The 20,637-nt window shown below is 39.6% G+C and overlaps 3 protein-coding genes across 4 annotated transcripts; all 3 read right to left on the bottom strand.

Moving 5' to 3' along the window:
- Window positions 1-644: 644 nt before the first annotated feature.
- LOC124113875 (heterogeneous nuclear ribonucleoproteins A2/B1-like) lies at window positions 645-3,067 on the bottom strand. The gene is made up of 3 exons (XM_046474354.2): window positions 2,968-3,067; window positions 1,163-2,021; window positions 645-794 (listed from the first exon to the last, which is right to left on the bottom strand). The coding sequence occupies exons 2-3, from the start codon at window positions 2,010-2,012 to the stop codon at window positions 781-783; spliced, it is 864 nt and encodes a 287-aa protein (XP_046330310.2). The 5' UTR covers window positions 2,013-2,021; window positions 2,968-3,067; the 3' UTR covers window positions 645-780.
- A 6,477-nt stretch (window positions 3,068-9,544) lies between these two features.
- On the bottom strand, window positions 9,545-11,070 carry LOC124113888. 2 transcript variants are annotated; one of them, XM_046474362.2, is made up of 3 exons: window positions 11,037-11,070; window positions 10,299-10,815; window positions 9,545-9,781 (listed from the first exon to the last, which is right to left on the bottom strand). In XM_046474362.2, exons 2-3 carry the CDS (start codon window positions 10,746-10,748, stop codon window positions 9,581-9,583), a joined length of 651 nt encoding a protein of 216 aa, XP_046330318.2. In that variant the 5' UTR covers window positions 10,749-10,815; window positions 11,037-11,070; the 3' UTR covers window positions 9,545-9,580. The 2 variants fall into 2 exon arrangements, with proteins under 2 accessions (XP_046330318.2, XP_048249774.1); XM_048393817.1 differs by lacking the exon at window positions 11,037-11,070 and having other exon boundaries at window positions 10,299-10,691; window positions 10,734-10,797.
- Window positions 11,071-17,727: 6,657 nt separating this feature from the next.
- Window positions 17,728-19,219, bottom strand: LOC124113874 (postacrosomal sheath WW domain-binding protein-like). The gene is made up of 3 exons (XM_046474353.1): window positions 19,134-19,219; window positions 18,145-18,487; window positions 17,728-18,024 (listed from the first exon to the last, which is right to left on the bottom strand). The coding sequence occupies exons 2-3, from the start codon at window positions 18,476-18,478 to the stop codon at window positions 17,897-17,899; spliced, it is 462 nt and encodes a 153-aa protein (XP_046330309.1). The 5' UTR covers window positions 18,479-18,487; window positions 19,134-19,219; the 3' UTR covers window positions 17,728-17,896.
- Window positions 19,220-20,637: the final 1,418 nt, after the last annotated feature.

Here is a 20,637-nt window from a genome sequence, read left to right as displayed (position 1 = left end):
TCGGCAATATTCCAGTTATATCACGTTGACCTGAAAATACTCGTGTCTGGATCAGCTGATGATACCTGGAGCAACATCCCACGTCATCGTAGCATGATGTCACAATGTTTCAGAGCCTACCAACCCGACCCTCTTACAACAAGCTACGGGAACCTATCAAGATTCGCCACTTCAACAAGGTGTGTCACGAGTCAACGCTGTAATCAAAGACTTAATCCTACCCTCACTCTCTGATTGATGACCGCCTCCGTGGTCTAATGGAAGAGCGTCCGCCCGGAGAGCGGAAGGTCCGGGGTTCGATCCCCGACCGCGTCATACCAAAAGACGTTGAAAGATGGTACTTGTTTTTACCCTGTCTGGCGCTCGGCATTAAGGGGCTAAAACAAGGACTGGTCGGCTCGGAGTCAGTATACTGTGTCTGAGTGGGGTATTCATGTTAAACTGCGGCATGGTATCTCAGTGAGCTAGCACTATAAATCGGCATCAGTCCGGACTAGTACAAGCAGCCACACAAACACAAACACGTACATGCACGTCGCTATATAAGTGCAATAATCTTGGACGCGACGTTAAACCCAATTTCACCTCACCTCACCTCTGATTGATAGTGTAGATATTACAGGAAGAACACTAAATCACAAATGTTTACATACATACTTTTATAACAAATTCAGGCAGAACCTTAATACTTCAAATACAAAATGAATTGAGTATGTTGGTGCAAGAAAAAAGCGTTTACGTCATAATAACATCCTTCCTTTTGACTTTGGAGTATGTCCCTCAGTGATGGTGGCCTGTAATGCGAAATCAATTGAGGATTATCCTAAGAACATAAGAAACATTTAAATAATCTCATGAACACATATCAGCTGAATTAAAGTTACTGACAACACATACGCTGTTAAAGTATTATCTAGCAGATAATTAGTACCGATAACATCGCAACAAAACTTCATGTAAAGAAACACGAAATAATTAATCGGACTATCATTTTCCAGATTAAGCTTTGTGTTGTGATGACAGTTCCTGTAAGTATTAACTACTCATCCTTTGTTTTTAAAATTGATATATTGAATCAGTACTGTACACACAGGTTGTCAAGCATAGCTGTGGTAAAACATTAATCAATGCGATACCGATTGTAAACTATTGAATAACATACCGTGATCCAAGTGGTGGCCAAGAGCTCGCTGATATACACCAGGCTTTGTCTGTACAAAACTGGTGCCGACATTTCCATGTCCATGGCTACCAAAAGAATGTTCAGGTCCATGGTCACCATGCCCACCATGTCCGCCAAATCCATGAGTAATTCTAGGTCCATGGTCACCATGCCCATGTCCGCCAAATCCAGGATTAATTCTAGGTCCATGATCACCATGCCCATGTCCGCCAAATCCAGGATTAATTCTAGGTCCATGATCACCATGCCCATGTCCGCCAAATCCAGGATTAATTCTAGGTCCATGATCACCATGCCCATGTCCGCCAAATCCAGGAGAAATTCTAGGTCCATGTCTGTCTATCCCATGTCCACCAAAACCAGAAGTAATCCCAGGTCCACGAGTACCAAATCCAGGTCCGCCAAATCCAGTAGCTATTCCGGGCCCGTGGTTACCAAAGCCATGTCCGCCAAAACCAGGAGCTATTCCAGGCCCTGGGTTACCAAACCCAGGTCCGCCAAAACCAGGAGCAATTCTAGGTCCATGGTTACCATGGCCATGTCCAATTCCACCATTAATTCCATTGCCTGTATACACATGGGGAACCTTTCTTGTGATGGTGTCGATATGGTCACCGTGTCGGACGTGGCTCACTTCCAGGTCGACGTGGTCAACACCAAAACCAGGGCTAACATATACAGGACCAGGACCAGCACCAGGACCATGGCCTGGGCCAGGACCATAGTTGAGTCCTCGAACATCGAATCTTCTGTTTGTGTATCTACCTCTATACATTTGGCACGTAGCCCCGACAACCATCAAGGCCATAATCACTGCAAGAGTCCTCATCTCACTTGTCTGCAGAATACATGGAATTTATAATTATTAAACACATTTTTTCAGACATAAATGATACTAAAACAATCCTCAAATATTAATATTAAATATGTTTTCAATACATGACAAATGTCAAGTGTTAGATATTCCTCGCCAAAGGAAACGGGAATACCATACATGTTGATATATGAAGAATTACTCATATTTAAGAGATATTAGATTGGTTCGATGCACAAACGAACATACTGGTATGTTGTGTGAACCGACACTCATGAACGCATCACATGTGACGTCATAGATCCATGACTCGAGATGCGCCATTTGTCTCGTGCAATATTAGAGTGTAAAGTTTGGAAATCACATGCAGCATATCGTGATAAGAATAGAGACACTGTGGTAACACTTGACTGATCGCTAGTTTTGTCATTAAGTGGTACACATTGGCTACATCTCTTCTTAACGTACATGTACATACTTCTCTATATGTTACTATTGTTAGCGTTTTATTTGGCGGTGAGTATATTTCCAAATGATTTATTTTCTGACGTCAGCTATCACAAACTTAGCCAGTGAGTTGAAATGATAAATTTCAAATCAAAACAAGTGAGTGTTGTCTATACAAAGAAATTAGCTTGAATAAACATTTAGCCATTTACCTATGTTGTGTCGCCAAAAGGCCAAAAATGTACCAAAACGGCAAACGTATATGGCCCCGAATTTCGTTATACAGAGCTGCACCCTACAGACATACCAGAAACCTACGATCGCCACGAATACCATATTCGACCTGATAGTCCTTCTAGGTTGATGAGCACCAATACTGTGCTCATCGGTTTCACGGAAACGGTGGGTTTCGTCAAGCTTATGCGTCAATATATAACTGAAAAACTGTTCAAATGGGCGAAGAATCAAACCAACTCACTGCACGTACTACATGCGCTATGATGAATGTGGAGGCAAAACTTACCCTTTCAGTGGAGATTTACTATGAATCCTCTGTACCCGGCAGGTGGTACTTATATATAAACAGTTAAGATGAGTAGGCGTGTTGCACCGTAAATAAAACGTCATTGTCCATAACGATATTCCTGGGGTCAAATACATGACAGAGGACACTACTGGCCCTGTCCACATATTACCCGAGGGTAGTGATACAGTATGTATTGCTAATCTCGTTATTTATGTATAATTGCGCCCGTGTCATCTGTCAATACGATACGGTCAATGTGACAATAAAACTGAGTAAACATATGGTCATGCCATGTCTATATTTGTTTGAGGTCAAGTTGGCATGCAGAGTTGAATCATGGATTTTGTTTTGAAAGAATTCGCAAATTATAAGGATTTTTTAAATAAGTTATTATTATTATTATTATTATTATTATTATTATTATTATTATTATGTTCACTACAAAATCACTACTTGTCTTTCTATTGTGTGATGTTTACATAAATTAAATTTTGTGTTTTACGCAAATTAGTCAGTCTCTATACATTTGCTATTATGTCTTGCTAACGTATTCTTATGCTGTATATGTGTAACCTAATGGAATCGATAAGGCTAAAATGGAATACATATTTAATTTCTTAGAGATTCCATCGGAAATACACATTTCGTTGTTTATCTTTACCTTCCTCAAGATTTATGAAACAGTAGACTTTGGTAAATTGTGACAATTCAGGACGATTTTTAAGTACTTATTTTATCTTAGTTGAAGAGTGCATTGTCATATATTTCCACAGTTTGCGACTCATTCATCAACACATTACCAATTACATAAGTTATATTTCTAAATCAACTGCAGTGTTGACATTTTGATGACTCATTGCTAGCTTAATGACCGAAATTATGTCCGTTGCAATCGCATATTTTGGAGTAGCCTGGTGATGTAAGCGTTCGCCTGTTACGCCGATAGCCCGGGTTCGGTTCCCCTCAAGGGTACAATGTGTAAAGACAATTTCTTGTGTCCCCCGTTTGAAGGAATATTGCTAAAAGCGGCGTAAAAACATCCTCACTCAATCCCCTATTTTGACTTGTGCCGCATGGTCCCATGTTTGATCGGGTGAACACTTTCCTTGCCTTTGCATGTGTTTGTGACTGACGCCGGTGGAGCAGTACGTTCACTTTCTTCTAACCTCTGGTATCTGAAATCATACAACTGACTCTTAGCAGAGACTGCTTATAATCCCTGAAATGGTATTTTCTGCCCGTAGGGTGGAAGATCAATAGAAACGCCAAAAGAAACGCAAAATGTAGAAACATATGGAAAAGTATGTACGTTAAGAAGAGATGTTTCCAAAGTGGACCAATTAATGAGATAACTAACAATCAGTCAAGTGTAACCACAGAGTGTCTTTATTCTTATCACGATATGATGCACGTGATTTCCAAAATTTAAATGCACATCCTGCGCGAGACAAATGGTGCATCTCGAGTCACGGATCTATGACGTCACATGTGATGCGTTCATGAGTGTCGGTTCACACAACATACATGTACCAGTATGTTCGTTTGTGCATCGAACCAATCTAATATCTCTTGAATATGCGTAATTCTTCATATATTAACCATCATGTAGAGTATTGGCGTTTCTTTTGGCGATGAGTATATATATAGCCACTGAGGACAATTAATAGAACAAAGATGATACTTGATTTGATAATGGTTGTGATATGAAATGAAAAAAAACCAAATGCCCCCAAATATAAAATTGATATTTTAGCTGACCGCAATATACAAAAAACTCTGACGAGGATCAAGGATGCATTAGAGTCATAAACTCACTCGATGCACCCGATCATAGCCTGGACAAACGGTCGGCTTTGACAGTTGACGCATAAAAGACCTTGACACATGACATCAAGAATTTCTTTTGTAACCTCATACTTCCGTTACAGGCAGGTGACAGGCAGTTGTACGATTGCGGTTAAAAGGTGTCACTACGTATTGAAGCTATCTCCAATCAGCTGATTGATATATCGTGTGTTTTATGTTTACATATTAATCTAACTTGGAAAAAGGTTGTGGGTATGAGAGGTGAGGTGAAATAAGGTCTAACGTCGCGTCCAAAATTATTGCACTTACATGTATATGTGTACGTGCACATGTGGATGGCTGCTTGTACTAGTTCGAACTAATGCCGATTTTATAGTGCTAGCTCACTGAGATACCATGCCGCAGTTTAACATGAATACCCCACTCATACACAGTATACTGACTCCCAGCCGACCAGTCCTTGTTTTAACCCTTTCATGCCGAAAGCCGCTCTGTCAACTAGACCACTTGACAGACATGAAACAAAGAACACGTTGGTTAAAAATAATGTTTATTTGGATAGACTTTTAATTTGGTTACAGTTAGTACGACAACATTTGGTCGTATTTCATGAAACGTGTAGGTTACATTTAGCTCATTTGGATTTGTTCTCATAAATTATGTAACATAGAAACTTTCAAAACGCTGTATGGGAGACACGTGGAAGACATTTCTATATTTGACGCATCACTGAAAAAAGTGATGTCTTATGCAATTCTTTATTTGGACTTGTTCCATGTGTTTCCGTTCGTGGTCAGGTGAACACTTGCCTTGCCTTGCCTTGTGTTTGTGCCTTGCCTTTTAACATATTAATAGGTTGCTGCTTCCCGATGTATTTAGACTTGAAGGTAATTAATGTGGATTTAGTTATCCAAACTTAATGAAATGAATATAAAATGTCAACCCCAGAGAAAAGTCAGTCTCTTTTATCCACCGAAACATATTTCTTTGGGCTTATAGGTTAAAGAGCGATGAAAAGTATGTGAATGGATCATTGGGAATCAGAGTGACGACACCAATGAAAGCCTCTTTAACTAGACATCTTCCAGGGTATCAAGTCATTAGTGCGATGTAATGTCAGGCTGTACACAGATGATCGACTCAAAAGTAATCGTATAGTATCTGGGGTTGATAAATGAGGGCCGGATTAATGTACTGTTTCACTGGTATTGGCTCAAGTACCCAATGCAACGAAGGTTAGTTCTTCCAGTAATGCTCGCGTGGGATTCTGAGTTAGAATTGGTCCCCAGCAACCACTTTATAAGAGGCTACCAAATGGATGGAGTGATCAGACTCGGTGACTTGGTTGATATCACCCTATCATACCCAACTGCGTTGAGGGTTTTCACGGTATTAATCACTGGATTGTGTTGTCCAGACTCGATTATTTTCAGGCCGCCGTCAAATAGTTGGAATATTGTTGAGACTGGCGTTAACCAATAAACAAACACTCAGTGATGTCCTCTATAATTCACTGTAACCCCGCTATTGCTACGATTGTCCAATGGGGTTTACTATGAAAATAAAAGTATTTATTTACATGATTTCTTTATTGATATTCTGATCACCAGCCTTGTATTACCGCTTCGCCTTCCAGCCGATGTAAAACGATTTATTGTTTATTTTGACTGATAAGCTTCCATAGCCTAAGGGGTGTAGTAATATGGACTTGCGTCGACGCCCATGTCAAAGTACCTCATCATCAATTGTTTGACAGGCATTACTTAGAAGTTGACGGATGACAAGATAGACACAAATTTATGGATACAACTTCTTTAACTCTGTAAAAAGCGACGTAAGTCTTGCTTGACAACGGTATAATGAGTGAGTGAGTGAATATGGTTTTACGCCGCTTTTAGCAATATTCCAGCAATATCACGGCGGGGGACACCAGAAATGGGCTTCACACATTGTACCCATGTCGGGAATCGAACCCGGGTCTTCGGCGTGACGAGCGAACGCTTTAACCACTAGGCTACCCGACCGCCCCGACAACGATATAAGGATCTATACCGAACCATCGCTTTTTACAGTATTAAAGGAGTTGTTATTCATGAAATTGTGTCTACCTTACCTCATCATCAGACAGTTAAAAGGGGTCTATTACTTTCTTACTCATATGCGGTTTTCTGTTTAGGAGTCAATGACATTTATTGTGAAAATGAAACCTACAAAACGCGTACGTTCAATACATAGATTACGGTCCTGGATATAACACACACTTCCCCATTCGTGAAAGGATTACTATCGGTTTTCATTATTATTAAAAATGACCCGTGAAGATTCCGGGGTAGAATAGGTCTTCAGCAACGCATGCTTGCCGTAAAAGGTGACTATGCTTGTCGTAAAAGGCGACTAACGGGATCGGGTGGTCAGGCTCGCTGACTTGGTTGATACATGTCATCGCTCACAATTGCATGGATCGATGCTCATGATATTAATCACTGGATTGTCTGGTCCAGACTCGATTATTTACAGACCGCCGTCATATAGCTGGAATATTGCTGAGTGCGGCGTTAAACAACAAACCAACCAACCAACCATTATTATTAATCTTCCATGTCTCCGTGATGGAGTACGACGTAACATAGCCTTCGGTGCGGATACACATCAAAGTCAATGATAGACATACCGTTCACGTTGTGATTAACGAACACCAATACAGATAGTTGATGTTACTATACATGTTGATGGCCCTATTATGAGGTATCGTGTCTTTGTTAAGGAAAACAGTTATTTTAACGAAGTGCTACCAAATCACAAAATAACGTACTGGATAAATCACAAATATCCCCGTTCACAAACGGATAAACTATTCGTCTTGATGTTAGAAAATGTTATTGTAAATCCACATGATTTCTTCTAGAAGATAACATTCGCTTGCCTTTGATTCAGGCGTAGCGGTAGACTAACATTTAGTCTCTGAAATCTTATGTTACACAATATCCTTCTTGACTCTAAAAATAAAATAAAATTCCCTATGCTGATGTGGAATAGAGCTAGCTTGAGCTGGCTAGACTTGCTTTTGTATGCATTTCTAGATTATTATTTTTTTCTCATAAAATAAATATATTCCACGGTCATGGTGCAGGACTAGCGAAGCGGGTTCGAATCCCGCTGCCTACACACATTTTTCATGAAACACTCCTATTAGCAAGGTAAATTAAAGGAAGAAAGTGCCAAGTGGTGGATAACCAACACTGTAGTTAGTTAATGTAGGGATGCAATCCGACGGTGGAGGCAGTTGTTGAGTTGAACTACATGTACTGCTATAAGTGCATGTACAGTATATGGTGTTACGAAGCCATCAAGTTATAACGACGAGGGTAACCAAACGTCGGTACGCTCAGAACTATATTGTGAAATCAGTAAATGACCACACAAGATTAATGTTGGTTGGTTTGTTGTTTAACGCCGCACCCAGCAATATTCCAGCTGTATGGCGGCGGTCTGTAAATAATCGAGTCTGGACCAGACAATCCAGTGATTAATATCATGAGCATCGATCCACGCAACTGGGATATGATAACATGCATCAACTTAGTCAGCGAGCCTGACCACCCTACCCCGTTAGTCGCCTCTTACGACAAGCATAGTCGTCTTTTGCGGCAAGCATGGGTTGATGAAGACCTATTCTACCCGGAACCTAAATGAATAATTCAATATGTTATGTTTATACATATGTATTTGCTTTCTATGAAAAAATACAATACAATGGGCTGGAAGCTGGTAGGAATTCGGTACTCCTAAATATATATCAAAACTCTTGACAAGTTACTTGACTTGACAAGTAAATCAGAAGCACGTCAGTTCGAAAATGTCTTAATCGCCTCCGTGGTCTAGTGGATAGAGCGTCTTCCCGGAGAGTGGTAAGTTGCGGGTTCGATTCCAGGCTGCGTCATACCAAAAGACGTTAAAACATGGTACTTGTTACCCTGCCTGGCGCTCGGCATGAAGGGGCTTAAACAAGGTCGGCTCGGAGCCAGTATACTGTGTCTGAGTGGAGTATTGATGCTAAACTACGGTATGGAATCTCAGTGAGCAGGTACTATAAATCGGCATCAGTCCGGGCTAGTACAGGCAGCCACACACGCACGCACACACACACACACACACACACACACACACACACACACACACACACACACACACACACACACACACACACACACACACACACACACACACACACACACGTGCATGCACGTCACTAGCTCAGTTAAACCGAAATGAAACCTTTAAACTGTCCTGTTTCATTACATTAACCTGACTGCGAATCACGAAATGGTAGTACCAGACGCCATCTTGTTTTCTAGCAGGCGAGTCAATATTTATCACGTGACAGGTCAATTCTGTTCATGTGACGAGTCAATATTCGAGGTCCATGTCAGTCACGTGATTCGGGGGTCTGAATTTAAATGTATAGTTTCGTCACGTGTTACGGATTAACCAATGAATTAGAAAGATTCTTAATACAGGTTGAACCATTTAATGTAACATTTTTCGGAATACATATCATGACCATTGTACGATATTTCTTAGAACAAATATCCAATAAGAAGGAGAATATATGGATGTCAAGTTCTTTAATATGAGGAACACAACGTTTCGGAGTATATGCTTACTCCTTCATCAGGTGAAGGAGTAAGCATATACTCCGAAACGTTTTGTTCCTCATAATAAAGAAGTTGACATCCATATATTCGCTTCCTTACTTTTAACAGCTTCATCACTTTGCTCAGCGACGTTAAACAAAAATCACTCGTTAACTACTTTCAAACATTGTATTTATATGACAAGCAAACTCCACTGTGTGTATGCAATAAGAAATAAAACAACAAGACTTCTTATAAACTACCATCGATTTATTACCATTGTCATACAGCGAGTGAAAAGAAGACATGGCTGCTTCATAAACCTTTTCATCGTGACCTCGGGTTTGTGTTCGGACGTCATTGCTGGTTGCCTGCAATGCATAATCAATGAAATAATGAGCAGAAAAAAGATAATTTCGTATACCTTCTAAAAAACATTGAATTATGTTGTATAAATAAAAATGAGCTCTTTACCATCGAATTCAAATATTAAACAAAAATGCAGACAGAATTTATTGACATTTTATAGATTAAGCAAGTTACACGTTCCGTTTTACTTCTGGAAACCGACCCCCTCGCTATGACACTCGATAATCAGTTTTCAAAATGTAACATGGTGTTTTCATCGGATCATGGAAATCCAATAAATTATTTTAACCTATTGTTCCCATTGGTCCTGTACAAATGAAGTTTGCAGAATAAGAACAGGATGTGTTTTATGTTGCGTAATACAAGTTGAAAAGTATTAAAATATCTTTACCAAATGTATAGAAAGTCAAATAAGGCTGTGTCCAAACTGGTCAAATGTGTTTTCGGTAGTAACCAACTGAACACTACACCTGATTGACGATACTTTGGAGCTTATATTTAGAAGACTAATTAACGTACCATGTGGGGCGTGTCCGACAATTCAATATCCGTGTCCACCAAAGTGGCCACCATGATGGTGTACTGAGATGCTGCCGCCCCCATATCCATGGCCATGACCGCCATATCCATGTCCAAATCCACCATGCATTCCATTGCCTGCGTACACATGTGGAACATGTCTGGTGATGGTGTCGATATGGTTGCCATGGGGGACGTGGTGTACCTCAACGTCGACGTGGTTAGCACCAAAACCAGGGCTAATGCGGGCGTGACCAGATCCACGACCATAGCCATAGCCATGACCAATGCCATGACCAGATCCACGACCATAGCCATAGCCATGACCAATGCCATGACCAGATCCACGACCATAGCCATAGCCATGACCAATGCCATGACCAAATCCAGGACCATAGCCATAGCCATGACCAAAGCCATGACCAAATCCAGGACCATAGCCGCCTCCATATAACTTGCATGTCGCCCCGACAACCATGACTGCTAGAATAACGACAGTAGTCCTCATCTTATGTCCCTGAAATCAAACAGATTTGGAATAATTTAATACGTTAAAAAACATACATGAAAAAGGTCTTCAAATGTGTTTTTGCCCACATACATGTACAGCTGACACACCGTCATGTAGCTGAAGTACTGTTGTAAGCGACTTTCACTCACTCAAGAAAGTGGCAATCGTTTATGACGCGCATCGCTTATATCGTAACTGCACTACCAAACTATCAGAGTGTAACTTACCTGTTTACAAAGTCAAGCCTTGGAATGCCTCAACTGCATGTCTTAGGGGAACTTATATATCCATCAGTTTAAGTAAGCAGCCGTATTGCACAAGTAACTATGACGTCATTGTCCATGGTGACATTACTCCCTGAGGTCAAATACAAGCTTAAGGCAGTGGACACTACTGACCATGTTGACAGATAACCTTGGGCTAGCTAGTACAATGATATATTGCTAATTATTACGTTTGCCACTGCTACCTAGTGTCATCTGTCAATAAGGTAGAACTTTTTGTAACTATGTTTTTGCTTTCGTGAGACAAAGAAAATTGTAACACACACATAGACACACACACACACACACGCACGTGCACGTCGCTATATAAGTGCAATAATCTTGGACGCAACGTTAAACCCCATTTCACTTCTCCTCAACTTTCGTTTTGGCGTCCAAAGCAATGCTATTCGGCAGATGGGCGGTCGGGTAGCCTAGTGGTTAAAGCGTTCGCTCGTCACGCCGAAGACCCGGGTTCGATTCCCGACATGGGTACAATGTGTGAAGCCCATTTCTGGTGTCCCCCGCCGTGATATTGCTGGAATATTGCTAAAAGCGGCATGAAACCAAACTTACTCACTATTCGGCAGACAATCGAGACAGAATATTCTTTGGCGTTGGCGTTTTGTTATATAGAGATCGATGTTTTGCTACTGATAACTATGTGGTTCATGCCTATTTACTCATTTCTCTGAATTAGATCTGAATTGACCATACATAGAAGTAATTTTACAATAAAAGAGAGGAATATTTTTTTTTAGGTGCCAGTTTAGAGCATTGTACATTTGGATGTTCTAGCCATAAATTCTTTACTGAACGAGTGAACTACAGTAAACTACGGTTGTAACGAACTCAAAGGGACTACTTATTTTATTTCGTTATAATAGTAGTTCGTTATAAGCAAATATACAGCATAACTACAGCAAATAGTCGGGACCAAAAAGTAAGTTCGTTATATCCGTCAGTTCGTTATAAGCGTGTTCGTTTTAACCGTAGTCTACTGTTTTCGCAACGAAGTACTCTATGTCCAGTTTAACTGATTAACTCTGCGTTTGTATGGTTTGTCCTTCCAATTGAAGTTTAAGAAATAACATTGTCCCGACGTATTGTATTCCCATGCTAATAGTTATTGCCACTCGCTTGATATCTGCGTCTTAGCATAAGGATGACAATAATTATTCAATATAACTACAGACAGTTGTTGTCTAGCAAACCTTATATAATCAACTATTTAATCAAATATATTTTCTTTTCAATGATAAAGACGTCGCTTTTATATCGTGTATTGTGTACGTTGTTTGATGCATTTTGTTTCTGTCACCCTTTTTTTAGAAATCAACACAATTTCACAGTATTGCTTTATTGACCCAAGGTTATTCGGATATCACATTCGTAGCTGATGTAAGTTTGGGTTGCAACACAAATATATTTGATTGTATTAGATTTTATGTGGCTTCAAGCAGTCTTCAGTCGTCCAATTGGTGTCGTGGTACGGAAGTAACCCGTTTGCTGATAATTAATTACCTTTGATGGTAGATGATGATTGGCTTCCAGAAAACATTTTACTTTTATGTGCCATGTATATGGGAAATAAGAAAGGTTTCTCTTAATGAAATTTGAAATATCAAGAAAGCTACACCTCGTAACTTTTTTATCCTAGACATGAATGTATGGATGGTGATCGCTACTGCTGACAGTGAGAAAAGCTCTTGTTTGTACACTAGTGAATGTGCATATGTATGCGTGTGCGTATGCATATGTATATGCGTATGTGTATGCGTATGCGTATATGTATTATGCCTATGTGCATGTGCATGTGCATGTGTATATGTATGCGTGCGTGTTTGTGTATGTGTATGTGTATGTGTATGTGTTTGTGTATGTGTATGTGTGTTTGTGTTTGTGTATGTTTATGTAATGCCTCGAGTTCACTAACTTTTAACTGCTGATACCTATACATGATACAAACTACTCAATCATACGGATCTGAAACAAATATATCCAATACAGCCAATGCAAGTCTAAAATATTTGGCAAGTCTAGATTACGGCTGTATCAGAAACTGAAAATGAAATAAGTCTCTTGGCTGCTGTTGATTATATTTTATAACTATAATTTAACAACTGTATTGTTTGTAAAATATGATTATTTCAGAGACCACATGTTAGTCGGTGCAAACATGAAAACGGTCATTGAGCAAGGTACTGAAGATGCTGCTGTCCAACACCAACAAGGTGCATTTGACTTCACACAAAAGGGGTGTTTAGAACTTAATGGATGCTCGAATGGCTGCCACAGCCCCGATACCTGCGCTTGATGGGGCTACAGAAGAAAGTGAATAATTAAGATAAAATGGAAAAGTCATGATGTCGGTATTGAAAAATAGATGGACCCAAAGTCTTTGTAGTTTCATATAATATCACCATAATATCATATCACTTCAACGCACGAGATAATGTAACTCGAATGTTTAATGGACCGTTTAAAGGATTCCAATAGGTGTACAAGGAAATATAGTGGTGAAAAGTAAGTGAATGGATCAGTGATGATACAAGGTGTTCATGCAAAGTGAACGCATGTCCTGCTCTACTGGTAGCACGCGATACTTAACTACCACAATTTAAATTAGCATATCTTGCAGTAGATTGGTCGATATATCGAAAAATAACATTTATAGCGCACCTGGTACGAAGTTCCGCGGTGAGATTATGTCAGCTCCACCAGAAGATCGAATGGTCGGTCCCTAACTGACATGAAATATTCTACAGGTCGCATGCCCAATGTCCCTTTTTCGCTGTTTTCAATCAACAATGGTCTTACTACAGGACATGCTTCATATCCGAAAAATATATGCTTTTTATTGACGGAATGTAATAAAAAAGTATCTTTTCATGGCTATTTTTGAGTCGACATGGTCTGTTTCTTTACGCATTTGAATCGGAATTTATGCTGGGATTGGCAAAATCAAAACAAGGTAATTTGGCCCAAAAGGGAATAATTTAAGTTTCAGGTATATCGATGATCAGTTGTCGTTTCATAATGGTCAAATAACCCATTCCGTTCCACTGATTTACCAACCTTAACTAGAAATAAGAGAGACCAGGAAAAAACTCTCTACACGACTCTATGACAAGTGATATGACTTCAGGATTCTTACAGTCAACTTTCCCTTTCTGTCGAACAAAAGTTCATCGGCTCCAGCCTTTGTTGTCTATATTTCACAACTTGTAAGGTACAATCGAACATGCGCTTTCTATCAACATGTCAAAGTGCGTCATGCGACTCATGCTCAATCGTTGTTTGATCAAGGTTACAACATTTAAGGTCTCTGTAAAGCTTTCAAAATGTTTTAGGGTATACATGTTGAGGACATCAGGGACATAAATGATATCCGATGCTATTCCCTACTTTGACTTGTGCCATATGGAGCAGTGTTTTGTCAGGTGAACATTTGACTTGCCTTTGCTTGTATTTGAAACGAGCGCCGCCGATGCGTACTCTCATCTTTCGCGAACACCCGTTATCATCACTATTTGAAAGTGCTTCATAAACACATATGATATACCGTATTCGACGTAATAAGCGCCCAGGGCGCTCTCAAAATTAGAAATAGGGGGCTATCATTAGAATACTATTTTTGTTGAAAGATCAATTTCGTGGTTTATGCTGACAGTCTAAAATTTGTTCATATACGACAGATATATTTTTCCAGAATTTAACTGCCCATAATTAAGGGTGCATATAACACACAAGTGCGTATTATACGCGAATAAATAAGTCTTGTGTACATTAATCAATCGGAAGGGGTGCTAATTGGGATTGTTCACTAGCCAATATATTAGCAAATATCGCCGTGGGCGCTTATTAGAGCGGGGCGCTTATTACGTCGAATACGGTAGTCGGAATCATACAAAAGGTATTTTCTTCAGGCACCAAACAAACCCTTTTGTATGAAAAAAATGTGTTGGAAAGAGGGAAAAATAGCAACTACATCAAGAGAAAGTTCATTACGTTAAGAAAGACGTCGCAACGAAAGAGAAAAACACGCGTCCAGGGAATATGGAAACGGAAATTGCACTATTTTGTTAATACCACTGTGTTTTCACTTTAATGCCAAACACGCATCAGTCAGTTTGTCCCTGTTAGCATTTGGGGTCAGGGTAGATAATTAATACCTCATGATTGCTAGAGAGCCGTCTAAATGGAGATTGGGTGGTCAGTCTCTGTGTCTTGACTGAGTGTGTGCCAGTGTGCTGAGGGTGGCATGGCGCGTTGCTTTTGCTTTCAAATATATACTCACCGCCAAAAGAAACGCGAACCGTCGAAACTAATAGAGAAGTATGTACGTTTAGCAGAGATGTTTCCAATGTGTACCACTTAATGACAAAACTAGCAATCAGTCAAGTGTACCACAGCGTGTATTTATTCTTATCACGATATGCTGCATGTGATTTCAAATGGTGCATCTCGAGTCATGGTTCTGTGACGTCACATGTGATGCTTTCATGAGCATCGGTTCAGACAACATACCAGTATGTTCGTTTGAGTATCGATCCAATCTAATATCTCTTGAATATGAGTAAGTCTTCACATATTAAACAACAGCGGTTTTTTTGGTGATACGTATATATAAAACGTCACCCAAGGGAATAATCAGTCTCGATTATCTAAGGAAACAGGTTCCACTGGGCGAAATAGCGGTTACAAAAATATGAATCTATTTGCCTGTTCCAGATTCGAATATTTACGGAAATCTGGAATATTGCATCTGCATCGGTAAACAACGTTCACTCACTCACCAATCATCTTTGGAGTACATACACTGAACAAATGGATCCCATTATGTTACATGACCTCCGGGGTAGAATAGGTCTTAAGCAAACCATGCTTGCCGTAAAGGGCGACTAAGGGGATCGGGTGGTCAGGCTGGCTGACTTGGTTGATATCATCGAATCCCAAATGCGTGGATCGATGCTCATGATTTCAATCACTGGATTGTCTGGCTTAATTCGATGCTAACTACATTCGCTTATATTTATTGCTCAAGGTAAATGTTATTTTATGTTGCATCATAACCTTCTTAATGCTAGTATATATGTTGATTACTACTTGTAACCTCGTTGATCCATAGCGCAAGCATAGCATCAATTGACCATTGATGCACGTATGTTAATTGAAAATATTATGCTAACGTAAAGTGAAGTATATGTATATACGATCCGTGAAGATCCGTGTTAGAACAGGTCTTCAGCAAGCCATGCTTGCCGTAAAAGGCGACTGTGCTTGTCGTAAGAGGCGACGTAGGCTGGCTGACTTGGTTGATGCATATCATCGAATCCCAATTGCGTGGATCGATGCTCATGATGTCAATCACTGGGTGTCTGATCCAGACTCGATTATTTACAGACCGCCGTCATACAGCTGGAATATTGGTGAGTGTGGCGCTAAACAACAAACACACTTTTAAACAAACATCACCTCCTATAGTATGCCTTTCTAACGGAATACACGAATTGTTTTAGCGGCTTTGCAATCCGATTTGTGAAATGCGATGTTGATATACTCGGGTATGCACGGTGTGGGTTCCAGGGGGTTTTAACACGTCCGCCTCGCTCTTTGGCGACTCTCTCCCGAGATAAGTATTTCATTCGTTTATTATTCAATCACCTAAATATTACCTTCCGATGTCGATGGGCATTTTATGATTAAAAATAACCATGACTCATTCATTCCCCTGATGAAGTAGTACTTAAACATATACTCCGAAACGTTGTGTTCCTCGTAATAAAGTTGACATCCATGAATTCCCTTCCTTAAGAGTTTTGTGTTAATTTATATCTTTCTTTACTAACGAAAATGTATTAAATCTTGAATGTTTAGAGTAAATAACAGATTACAACACAATAAGCTACTGTTAATGACGGATCAGCTATTAGGTGAGGAGAGGTGAAAAGGGGTTTAACGTCTCTTTCCAGATAATTGCACTTATATAGCGACGTGTAGGTTCCACTAGCTATCCACACGTCCGCCTCGCTCCTTGGCGACACTGTCCGGGATAAGTATTTCATTCGTTTATTATTCAATCACCTAAATATTACTCTCCCATGTCGATGGAAATTTTAATGATTAAAAACCATGACTCATTCATTCCCCTGATGAAGTAGTAAACATATACTCCGAAACGTTGTGTTCCTCGTAATAAAGAAGTTGACGTCCATAAATTCCCTTCCTTAAGAGTATTGTGTTAATTTATATCTTTCTTTACTGACGAAAATGTATTAAATCTTGAATGTATAGAGCAAATAACTGATTACAACGCAAGAAGCTACTGTTAAAAACGGATTGGGTACTAGGTGAGGGGAGGTGAAATAGGGTTTAACGTATCTTTCAAGATTAGTGCATGATGTGCCGATTGCATTTAGTGGATATTTAGCAATATTCCAGCAATATCACGGCTGGGAATACAAGAAATGGCTTCACTCAATGTACCCATGTGGGACAAAGAACCTGGTTTTGTATGTGACGAGTGCTAAACCAATGGCTACCCCACCGCCCGCTTTTGTTTGTAAATCTACTCAGCATCTTGATAACCACACTTAATAAACACGCATGTTGTACTGAGAGTTTGGATAAAGAAGAAACACATGACTATAGATCATAATAAAAATATGTTTATTTTCAATATAGAACAACAGCCATCAAAACATCACTCACGCCATTGCATCACGTAGCATGACAACCCCAACTACAAGACGACTAACTGCAGTAGCATCTGTATTACATTTGCCAAGCGGATAGACCTCAGTGGACTTAAGGCATGTCACTTAGATTCCCATGAAAGCGGGGTCATAGGTAGCAGGTCCTGCCGGGGCAACCGCAGTGGCGGCAATAGTTATGGGGACAGCAGCAGAGGAGGCAGCATACGCATCGAGTTCACCAATATAACCAGGACCTGGAATGAATGAAATGGACAGATATGACAATTGACGAATTGCTTGATTTGTTCACATGCTTCTGTACATGTGTCTAAGTTACTGCCTGTTTTCCTGTCACATTGCACTATTATACTTACCGTAACCCTGTGAATGAATTGCACCGGCGCCCTGTGATCCTGGATGGACTAGTCCCTGGTTGAGCCCTGAGCCGAGAGGGGAAACACCCAGGCCGAGAGAGGGGATTCCAAGTCCGAGATGTGGATTTCCAAGTCCGAGATGTGGAATTCCAAGGCCGCTATGGGGGAATCCAAGGCCGACATGGGGGAATCCAAGGCCGATACGGGGGAATCCAGGACCAAATGCACCGAACGGGGGAAAACCGATCCCTCCGAAAGGATGGATACCAATTCCAAAACCATGTGTTGTTGTCATGGCAACAAAGCAGACAGCGGCAACAGCAAGAAGCTTCATTTTGTTAATCTGTGAAAATAGAGAATCGAACTTATTCCATGTATTTGACTACTGTACATGGAAATATGAGGGTCAAACACATTCAGTATTTTACCTTCGTTTCGTTCCGTGTACATGGCCATGCATATCTATGATACCAGAAAGAATGTAAATGTAACTACACTATTGATACAAGTATTATTTAATATTTTCGGTGGGTGTAAGACTTTTGTCAGAGACAAAGTATTTATTCGGTTCCTGCTTAAAAAAATCTATAAAGGGAGCATAACAGCCGACCATTTGTTTTTGTCACAGCACATTTTATTCAGGACATCCTGCATATTCAGCTGATATTTATTTTATTTTTTATTTGTTGTAAAACCCGAGTCAAGATTATTTTGTTTCCAATCTTTCCTGGAACAAATAATTTCTGCTGCCCAAACTCCCAGGTCCTTCAGTATAGATTGTTCTTTAGAGATTGGACAATGTGGTGCTATATATAAATACATATTAATTAAATAATTATAATTGAAAAAAGTCTCTGTTGTCAAATGATTTGAGAGCTAAAATGTAGGCTAATTGATGCCTAAGATAGGTAAGTTATAGTATATCATACATAGAACTTTGCGAAAAAGAATTCACATACACATAAAAAAACTGAGATAGAAACACTTACGTTTTGGTTGAGGTCTACCGGGACTGACTGATTCAGAAAGTGAAGTGTCCACTGCACAGTCCTTCCTTTATATTAACATGAATGCAGGTGTACAAAGCGGGTCATAAATTGTGCATGTCTACAAAATGACCAGTTGACAACTCGTTATACAACGATGACTGTGTCTACCCGACAGGTGATTAATGTATGCTGTATAAGCGCGATACGGTGATGCAATTTGACGGTAACAACGAACAGTGAATTAAATCACCCACTCGATGTTTCTGACGTTCTTGCACTTGTCATTTCAGTTGCAGTATGAAATCTCATTTAATAGATTTAACTTGAAGAGATGAAAAGAGCGTAACATTACGTCAACTGAAGTATAGTTTATCTATGAATAATAGTTATAAGTTAAATGAAAACCATTTGACCAATGTATTTATGTTACATTTTATCATGACATATTAACTCTAATGCCACACATTTTACCTGATGTCAAAGTGACAAAATCCAACATGTATTACGAATATGACTTGATTTATATCCGATGGTCCGAAGATGGCATTAACGATGCAATGGCAAGGTTGGTGTTTTAGCCATGTGATTCAAGCTTTCGATTTTCCGTATGGGTATAAGGTGTGAAGTCCATTCCGGGTCTTATTTGACTTTTTTTTTAGCCAAACTCACTCAAACAAACCTCACTCACTCTAAGAAGCATTTACATGTTAGTCCAATCGATTCTATTGATCATAGTTTTTATGCTAAATGAACTGGCTTTAAAAGAGACATATACAGTAAACTATGTTTATAACGAACACGCTTAAAAGGAACTGACGGATTTAACGAACATTTTTTAGTACTTCCATTTGTTGTACCTATGCTGTATATATGCTTATAACGAACTACGGTTATTACGAACTAAAATTAGTGATCCCTTTGAGTTCGTTATAACCAGAGTTTACTTTATATATGTTTACATATATATGTTTCAAATATACACATATACATTTTGAGTGGAAAGCAGATTATTATGTGTGTGAGTTGTAAATGTTTAAATGTTACTCGATAAGAGTATATTGTTTGTATTTTTCTCCACAAGACACATTAGTTGTGTTACTGGTCTGAATACAAATGTGTTAAATGTCACATGTTCAGCTGCACAGATCATACAGGCTGTGTCGTCGCACTGTACACTATTGTGCTTCAAGCCCTTTGACTTCGATAATAAAACATCGATACCAGTATGACGAGTCTTAATTTTTTCATGTGTATTTTGATCAACCTTGTAACATCAGGACGGTGGTTTGGTGAAGAGGTTCAAGCGGTTCTCTTGTGGGTGCAATGTTTGAAGCATTCATAGAATCCAGAACATCTTGCGGTTGACACGTTTTACCCATGGTGTCATCTCACCCTGAAGGTGTGGATCGTTGCTCATGATATTAGTCACTAGATTGTTTGGTCCAGACTTCATTATTCACATGCTATCTCCTATACCTGGACTATTGCTGGGAGTGACGTTAAA

The sequence above is a fragment of the Haliotis rufescens genome, unplaced genomic scaffold, assembly GCF_023055435.1.
Source record: "Haliotis rufescens isolate VD_foot unplaced genomic scaffold, xgHalRufe1.0.p SCAF_12, whole genome shotgun sequence".
NCBI lineage: Eukaryota > Metazoa > Mollusca > Gastropoda > Lepetellida > Haliotidae > Haliotis > Haliotis rufescens.
The sequence above is the reverse complement of the archived record's forward strand: the minus strand, read 5'-3'. Positions and strand labels throughout refer to the sequence as shown.